The sequence below is a fragment of the Herpailurus yagouaroundi genome, unplaced genomic scaffold, assembly GCF_014898765.1.
Source record: "Herpailurus yagouaroundi ecotype Mexico unplaced genomic scaffold, PumYag 255, whole genome shotgun sequence".
NCBI lineage: Eukaryota > Metazoa > Chordata > Mammalia > Carnivora > Felidae > Herpailurus > Herpailurus yagouaroundi.
In genome coordinates, this window is record NW_024412472.1 from 813,994 (window position 1) to 823,305 (window position 9,312).

At 38.1% G+C, this 9,312-nt stretch overlaps 1 protein-coding gene across 1 annotated transcript; it reads right to left on the reverse strand.

Annotated features, from left to right (window-relative positions):
• Positions 1-8,165: 8,165 nt before the first annotated feature.
• Positions 8,166-9,093, reverse strand: LOC121021142 (olfactory receptor 52E8-like). Its single transcript, XM_040461362.1, has one exon. The coding sequence runs from the start codon at positions 9,091-9,093 to the stop codon at positions 8,197-8,199; it is 897 nt and encodes a 298-aa protein (XP_040317296.1). The 3' UTR covers positions 8,166-8,196.
• Positions 9,094-9,312: the final 219 nt, after the last annotated feature.

Below are 9,312 nucleotides of genomic sequence, written 5' to 3' on the forward strand. Positions count from 1 at the left end.
AGATATGTGGTTATGCTACTGAAAACTATTTGTGGCTTTCTAGCGGTGAGGAGTATACTATGTGAGGTGTGTGTATGTGTGTGTGTGTGTTGTGTGTGTGTGCACGCACGCGCGTATGTGTGGAAGAGAGAGAGAGGGAGACAGAGAGGAGAGACAATTTCTGCATATTGCCTGTTGGCATATCTCTGTGCTCACCTGCTGAATGTCTGTTCCAGTCCCATGTGCTCTGTTGTGTTCTTTTGTGAAGAGAATGGATAATGGGGTTTGGGTAACTCCTGAGCAGAGAAGAGACTATTGTCCCCTTCTATCCTCATTTACCTCTTCTCTTCCTCACTATCGTGTCTCATCTCCCCTGTCTATGTAGCCTTACCTTTCTAATATTTCCTCTGTCAGCCCTCACTTGAACCAATACCACAGCATAAGCCTAGGTGCTTACATATGGTGATTGGAGCCCCTTCAAGCCTCCAGGTCCTAAGTCCATCCTGTCACATGGAGAAAATCTTTATAATGAGTGAAAACATCCCTAAGTCTAAGCATGTCCCAGGATCCCTGAGCTTAGCCTTCAGAGTCCTCTGGGCACATAAACTTGGGCTGATGGGTCATTAAGCCCATCTAACTATTTGTTCCTCTCTACCATCTGCAGAAACAAATCACCAGATCAGATGTAACTTCTATGTCAGGGGAGATTATGTCTCATGAGCTGTTAGGAAACGAAATATCCTGAAGGGGTGGGGGGAGTCTTTCTGGGGGATGATGTCATGAAAATAATTAAGTTTAAGTCATTAATTCTTCGGAGTGTGACTTCTTAGGAAACAGCTATTAGTGACTCTTCTGCTTTGTTTAATATAAATGTGTGAATCCTGATGCAGTCTGGTGTTGTGACCATGATTTCAAAAGATGAGACCCCTAAAATAGACACATTAGACCCTGTACCAACAGTCTATTTTTTGACAGTGTTCATCCCTGTAGATAATAGTATCAACTTTCTTCCAACTCAGAAAGATTCTCCTTACAACCTATAACTAATTTTAAACAGATAAAGTCTTTGAAGAGGGGCTTTCATGTGTTTTAACTCTTTTGACAGAAGGTGAAGGAAACTCAACATTCTCCTGAGAACACAGAATCTAGCTAGAGCTCAAAGTTTAGCTTTCTTTGTCTCCCTCCCTGGATGATGATGAGGTAGACCTTCAAGTACCAGGGCATGCCTTAGGTCAGGATTTTCCTGAGTACAGACAGGAAAAGACTGAAGGCCAGTTGAATACATTAGAAAATCTTTTTTTTTTTTTGGCTTCTAAGTTCAGATAATTTTGAGTGGTTAAGAGAGAGAAGATAATATCTGTGTTCCAAAAGAGATTCTGGTTAGATCTGATATGTTCTCCTTTTTATTGCTTCTCTTTTTGATGAATGAAAAGCTTACATTCCTGGCCTCTCTCTGGTCACTTCCTCATGGTATCCATTTTCCCCATTGTTTCAACATTTACCTTTACAAATCAAGCCTGACTCTATCTAATCTCTACTTAAGATTTCTTTTTATTCCCTCTGCTTCTCCATTATATATGTTGGGCTTTATATGATAAAGTATATACACCACTGTTGGCAAAGTACTTCAGCAAATGCCCAACCAAACTGTAAACTTTAATTCTACTTCATGACTTTTAAAAACATTACTCTGTCTTAGGTGATCAAGAGTCCTACTTAGAAAATAACTACTGCTCATTTTCACTTTCCTTCAACTTTCCACCAATTCTCATGTTCTCCATGACGGTCTTCTGTATAAACCATTCAAAAAGGAACCAGATACATGGACTCCTAAATAACTATGATTATTATACAAAGTAAATTAGATGACAAGATGAAAAACACAATCTCCAAGTCTCTTATTTTTATATCAATGTGTACTGCTATTATAACATACACATTTTTCCCCTTGGGTTTTGTGTTTCCTACCTTTACCATTTTTTCCCCTGAGTTTTATTGTAGTAGCATACATATAACATAAAATTTACTATCTCAACCATTAAAATTTTTTTTTAATGTTTATTTATTTCTGAGACAGAGAGAGACAGAGCATGAGTAGGGGAGGGGCAGAGAGAAAGGGAAACACAGAACCCAAAGCAGGCTCCAGGCTCTGAGCTGTCAGCATGGAGCCCGACACAGGGCTTGAACTCACAGACCGCAAGATCATGACCTAAGCCGAAGATGGACGTTCAACTGACTGAGCCACCCAGGCGCCCCTATCTCAACCATTTTTAAGTGTACAGTTCAGTAGTGTTAAATACATTTATATTATTGTTATAACCATCACCACCATTTATCTCCAGAACTTTTTCATTTTGCAAAAACTGAAAACTCTCTATCCACTCAACAATAACTCCCCATAGACTCTTCACCCCTTCCTCTGGCAACTACCATTCTATTTCTAATTTTTTTTTTAATCTTCCCTTTTCGCCCATGCCCCAGCCTCTTGTAACCACCATTCTACTCTCCGTCACTGTTGCTTTGGCTTTCTTTCTTTTTTCTTTCTTTCTTTCTTTCTTTCTTTCTTTCTTTCTTTCTTTCTTTCTTTCTTCTTTCTTTCTTCTTTCTTTCTTTCTTTCTTTCTTTCTTTCTTTCTTTCTCTTCCTTTCTTTCCCTTTTTTCTTCCTTCCTTCCTTCTTTCCTCCCTCCCTCCCTCCCTCTCTCCCTTCCCCCTCCCTCCTTTCTTCCTTTCCTCCTTTCTTTCTTTTCCATATAAAACTGAGATAATGCAATATTTGTCTTCATGTGACTGGCTTATTTCATTTTAGAGTCATGTCCTCAGTTTCATCCATGTTCCTTCAATGGCAGGATGTTTTTCTTTTTAAAGGTTAAATAATATTCTGATGTATATATTGACTGCACTTTTTCTTTGTTGAATTTTTTCAGTTTAGTATTTATATTTTAAGCTGTATAATTTCTGTTTGGTTCATTTTTATAGTACCCACTCCTTTGTTAGACTTCTCATTTTGTTCATGTATTGTTTTCCTGATTGCATTTAGTTGTCTATCTTCTCCTGTAGCGCACTGAGCTTCTTTAAGATGATTATTTTGAATTATTTATTAAGTAGTTTATAGATCTTCATTTCTTTAGGACCAGCTATTGGAGTTCATTAGTTACGTTTGTTGGTGTCATGTTTATCTGATTCTTTGTGATCTATGTAACTTAAGTTGGTATGTGTGTTTGAAAGAACAGATACCCCTTCCAATTTTTAGACTGATTTTGGCAGGTAAAATCCTTCTGCTGGGTCACTGGACTGATGGGACTACCTCTGAGATCATGGTTGAGTAGCGCTGGAACCAGGTCTGTGGCTATCATCTGGCCTACAGTCGGCTCCGTGGTTGGCAGATCTGTTAGCAGGGTTGCAGATGGGTGTAGCCCCCACTGGTTCCCATTGGGCCACTAGGCTTGTCTCTATTCAGGCAAAATTGCCCCTGGTCTGTGGTAGAGTGGGGCTGGAATCAAGCCATGGCGACTGCTTCAGGGATCACAATCAGGTCTGAGGTTGGCATACCTGTTACAGAAGGCAGAGATGGGCATGGATTCTACTGATTCCCTTGGCAAAAGTGGCTAGTATCAGGATTACATACAGGTGGGACTGGAGCCAAGTTCACAGAAGACATGGCTGCCTCCAGTATGCAGCCAGGACTATGGTCAGGAGGCCTGCCATTAGTGTATGGGCTTGCCTTCTCAAAGCTACCCTTTTTCAGTCATGGGCTCTACCTGGGTCTTACAACCTTCTTCTTGGATCCCAAAGCTCCCACAAAGGCATTTTGGTTCATGGATGACTGTCAAATATTTGTTTCTATAAGGAGACATGAGCTGAAAACCTATTATTCCACCATCTTGCTTGTGTCACTCCTCTTCAATTGATTTTTATTAGTTTCTGGTTCATGGCTGAAATTTTTCATCTTGCCATCCAATTTGCTTTGTATAATAATCATAGTTATTTGGTAATCTAAGTATCTGGTTCCCTTTTGAATATTTTTCTCCTTTTTTGTTTGCTTTTTGGTTCTGTTAATTTTTGTGTTTGTTATATGGTTTTTTATTATTAAATGCTGAGTTTATGAAGGACAACTTGTCAGAATACTTTTATGTCATCCGTATTGTTATCATCACCAAAAAAGGTTTCACTTCAGTTCTGATAAGCAGTTAGGGTAAAAGCACATCATGCCATTCTAATTAGAACTGAGCTAATGCTGACAGGTTACATACTTTGTGATGACTGCTGTATTTCTGATTTACCCTCACTCTCTGGGTACTCCTTTGGTGATCTATTTCCCCTAATCCTTGTCAAGCTCTGAACTCCAAGGCTTAATCCTACCCAATGCTGTGATACTGTTAAAGCTCTCCTGATATCACCAGACTTTCTGAGAGCTCTTCTAAATCAGAAAATGCGTAGTACATGTTGAGGAAAAACACCACCAAAGGCAGGATTCATTTTTGTTTACTTTCTGTTATTTTCTGGCATCTTGTCCCATTTATCTTTGCTACTTTGTTTTCGATCTAATGCTTTAAAACATGTTTTAAATATTCTGTCAATTTTTCAAAATGTCTTCATTTTTCTCTTGGACATGAATAATGGACTGAATGAACACTGAATTCTAATACAAAATAATTTTCCTCAAGTCATGTAGACTTTTTTTTAACATCCAGTTTTGCATTTGAGAATTTTGATACCAATCAGATTATGTTTTTTCTAGAGGATAGAAGTAGCAATCAGTTCACTGTACATCTCTGTGTATAAAATATGAGGAAAGATTATTGGCCCATTTATTCTATGAATATAGGCATCTGTTTAGTATCCTGGTGATTGCTTCATGGTCTGCTCTACTTACTGTATTGTTTGGCTCTGAATTTGGAAACAATTTGTGCTATTTGGAAAAAAAAAGTGACCTTCATTATCCTGGAAGCACTATATTTCATTTGTTTTATTATGTTGTTGTTTATATTATCCAATATTTCCATTCACTTTCCTTCTCTTTCCTTGAAGTTTTAAAAAAATATCCAGTCTGTTGATGACCTATATTGTAATCACCAAAAATACTATATTTTTATTATTTCTAGCTTATTATGAATTCAATGTACTTTTGAAGGAGATCAGAAGTAAATACTTGGACTCAAAAAATATATCTTGACATAGAAATTTAGGAAGACTTTTACAACCCATGTCCAGAATAAAGTGTTTAAATCAAGGGAGTATTTGGTACCTCATTAGTTCAAGGGATAAAGAATATGAAGCTAGGGGAGCCTGGGTGGTTCAGCCCATTAAGTGTCCAACTTCAGCTCAGGTCATGATCTCACAGTTCATGAGTTTGAGCCCTGCTTCGGGCTCTGCACTGATGGTACAGAGTCTGCTTGGGACTCTCTCTCTCTCCCTCTCTCTCTGTTCCTCCCCTGCTCTCTCTCTCTCTCTCTCTCAAAATAAATTTAAAAATTTTAAAAATAATAGAAAGTAAATAATATATGTGAAATTAAATGGGTGATTATAAAAACTTGTGTACATGCTAGCTCTATTGTTTCTTGTCTACCGTTACCTCAATATTAACTCTTCTCACTGAGATTGAATGATCACCATTAATAATATACTTTAAAAACATTTGTTTTGTATAATAAATGAATACAAATGACTAGGAAAATCATAGAATTAGATGAAGTGATCAGTATTGTAACATCCAAAGTTAAATTTGACTTTATTTAAGCTGAAAAATATTTTACTTAGGTCAGTCATGTCTTTAAAATTTACTTTCCTTTTTTGTTAACGTTTATTTATTTATTTTTGAGAGAGACTGAGGGAGAACACAAGCAGGGGAGGGGCAGAGAGAGACAGGGAGACACAGAATCTGAAGCAGGCTCCAGGCCCTGAACTGTCAGCACAGAGCCCGATGCGGGGCTTGAATCCACGAACTGGAGATCATGACCTGAGACAAAGTTGGATGTTCAATGGACTAAGCCACACAGGTGTTGCATAAAATTTCCTTTAAATTATCATTCTTTCGGGGCTCCTGGGTGGCGCAGTCGGTTAAGCGTCCGACTTCAGCCAGGTCATGATCTTGCGGTCCGTGAGTTCGAGCCCCACGTCAGGCTCTGGGCTGATGGCTCGGAGACTGGAGCCTGTTTCTGATTCTGTGTCTCCCTCTCTCTCTGCCCCTCCCCCGTTCATGCTCTGTCTCTCTCTGTCCCAAAAATAAATAAACGTTGAAAAAAAAATTAAAAAAAAATTATCATTCTTTCTTTTCTGTTGTTGTTTTTGAAAACCATAGTGCGTTGTTTGTACTGAGTTCATCCACTTCAGAAAATCCTGTTACATTTACTTTTTCACATTCTAAATTTTCTAAGGTTCTTTACAGTCCAATTTCTTTTCCCATCCCCTTTCTTATATTTGCATTTTTCATGTTCATGAATAATTTTCTTTTTTCTTCTTACATATTTGAATGCCTACCCAAAGCCACCCAGTTAAAAACAGATAAATAAATAAGTAGTCATCCATGATGTCTCTTGCCACTTTGTGGCTAAATCATACCTTATGGCTCTTTCTTATTTCAGAGCAGATACCCTCTCTTTATTTGCATTACCTCTATCCAAATTCCAGTTCTTCTCGAATCATAGATACCTGAAGATTAACTTTGTGCTTCACTAATTTTCTACCTCCTATCCTTTCTATTTTTGTGTGTGTGTGTGTTTATTTCTTTTTGATAGAGAGAGAGAGAGAGAGAGAGAGAGAGAGAGAGAGAGAAAGAGAGAGCAAGCAGGGGAGAGGCAGAGAGGGGGACAGAGGATCTGAAGCAGGCTCTGTGCTACCAGTGGATTCAAACTCACCAACCATGAGATCATGACCTGAGCCGAAGTTGGGCGCTTAACTTACTGAGCCACCAGGACACTCCTATCTCCTATCCTTTCTAAATGCTAGTGTGAGATAATACTTGCTAAAAATCCACACACTCATTTTACTCACCACTTCATATACTTTAGTACTACTCAATTTTCTATTCAATAAACTTCAGACCACTGAATGCATCTTTTAATCTTTCTAAATATGACTTCAATTGTTAAGTAACATTATTTCTTTGTATTGTCTGTGTTTTTTTTTTTTTTTTTTACTAATTTCTTTGTTGAAAAATATTCCCTCTTGCAATTTTCATTTGTTCCACAACATTTTTTTTAACTCCTGGATGGGCTAGCCAGATGACATAGTATTAAATTTGTCAGTTCAAGAATGAGGGTGTATCGGGGCACCTGGGTGGCTCAGTCAGTTAAGTGCCTCACTTCTGCTCAGGTCATGATCTCACAGTTCATGAGTTTGAGCCCTGCATCAGGCTCTGTGCTGACAGCTCAGAGTCTGGAACCTGCTTCAGATTCTGTGTCTCCCTCTCTCTCTGCCTCTCCCCCACTTGCACTCTGTTTCTCTCTGAAAAAATAAACATTAAAAAACAATCTTTAAAAAAAAAGAATGAGGGTGTATTATATTGAAGGTTAGGCTTATAAGGAACTTTATAGAATCAGGAATTTGAGAGAACAGAAAAGGAAAAAATAAAACACCAAAAAATCTAGTCTAATTCCCATATTTTGCTTGCATATGCTTTAGTAAAAACTGTACTATTTATTTTTAAACAGTACTTTATTAATTATAGAAACTTGTTGCAGTTTACTTAATACCTGTACTTGGTTATGTGATCTCTAATTGAACATCTCTATCAGAGAAATCTTATTATTGCCTGAAAGAGATCTAGAACACCAGTTTTAACACAAAGTTATTTCAGTAAATCAAAGTTTTCCTCCTTTAAATTTATTCTTGTATGTAATATTCTATGCCAGAGGTCAACAGGGAGTATCATTGCAAGTACACATTCAGACACACAGAAGTGTACGTACCTCCAACAATTACAGGCAGTATTTTTTCTGATATATATCTCACATATATCTATATCTATGTCTATATCTATATCATCTCTATCTCTATCTCTATCTCTATCTATATCATCTTATATCTATATATATCATCTATAGTTATAGCTATAGTTATAGCTATAGATATCTAGAGAGAAAATTAATTTTGGTGAAAGAAATTTATTAATTTTATCATAAATTTTAGTCCTTTCAGACCCTGTAATTTCATGACTTGAATGAATTACCTCTCATCAATCTTGTTTTAACAAAGAGACCCTCTACCCATTCCTGGATCTACTTGGTCCTGATGCCATAAATGACTGGGTTGAGGGCAGGGGGTGTGACTACATAGAGGTTAGCCAGGAGGATATGGATATACTCGGGGATGTCATGACCAAAGCGGTGAGTGAGGAAAGAGAAGAGAGCTGGACCAAAGAAGACCAAGATAACACAAATATGGGAGCTACAGGTATTCAGAGCTTTCAGGCGGGCATCTTGGGAAGGGAGGTGGAAGAGAGCATATAAGATCCTAATATACGAGACAATGATAAGAAGCACATCCAGAAACAAGATAGAAATATTTCCAAGACCATAGTAGACATTGGCATTAATGCTGGCACAAGCTAGACGTACCACTCCCATGTGCTCACAATAGGTATGAGGGATGATTCTGTGTCCACAGTAAGGCAGCCTCAGGAGGAGAAAAATGATGGGAACAATCATGCATAAGCTTCTTAGTACCACTATCACAGCAATTACACCAATCACTCTGTTGGTAAGAATCATGCTGTACCTGAGGGGGTTGCAAATAGCCACATAATGATCAAAACCCATGGCAAGCAGTACAATGCTCTCCATGACTGTAAAAAAGTGGATAAAAAACACTTGAGCAACACAGCACCCAAAGCACAGCTCCTGAAGGCTGAACCAGGAGATCCCCAGCATCTTGGGGATGGTAGTAGTAGAGAGACTTAGGCCAATCACTGACAGCATGGCCAGAAAGTAGAACATAGGTTGGTGAAGGCTATGATCAACCCAGATAACAAACAGAATGATAACATTTCCAACAAGAGCAATCAGATACACAGCACAGAAGAGAAATACAAGCCAGATTTGTGCAACTTCCAACCCTGGAATCCCCAGCAATAGGAATGAAGAAGGATGGGATTCAGTGACATTGGGAGAAGACATTCTCCAGCAGGCTGACGATGGTGTGATTTTTAAAAGTTGTTGGTGGTTCCCACTGGACAATTCATCCACAGTTAACTGAGATCTACAAAAATTAAAAATAAAAACATTCCTTAACAAAGGATTCATAATGGGAACAAATTTTTCTAAAGGCCTTTGATTCTTTACCCCTTTTCAGCTCTCCATAAATAATCCCAGTATCACTCCTGACCTGCAGCATAA

Coding starts and splice junctions, on each gene's coding strand:
- LOC121021142 (XM_040461362.1), bottom strand. CDS start 9,093: ATGTCTTCTCCCAATGTCACTGAATCCCATCCTTCTTCATTCCTATTG.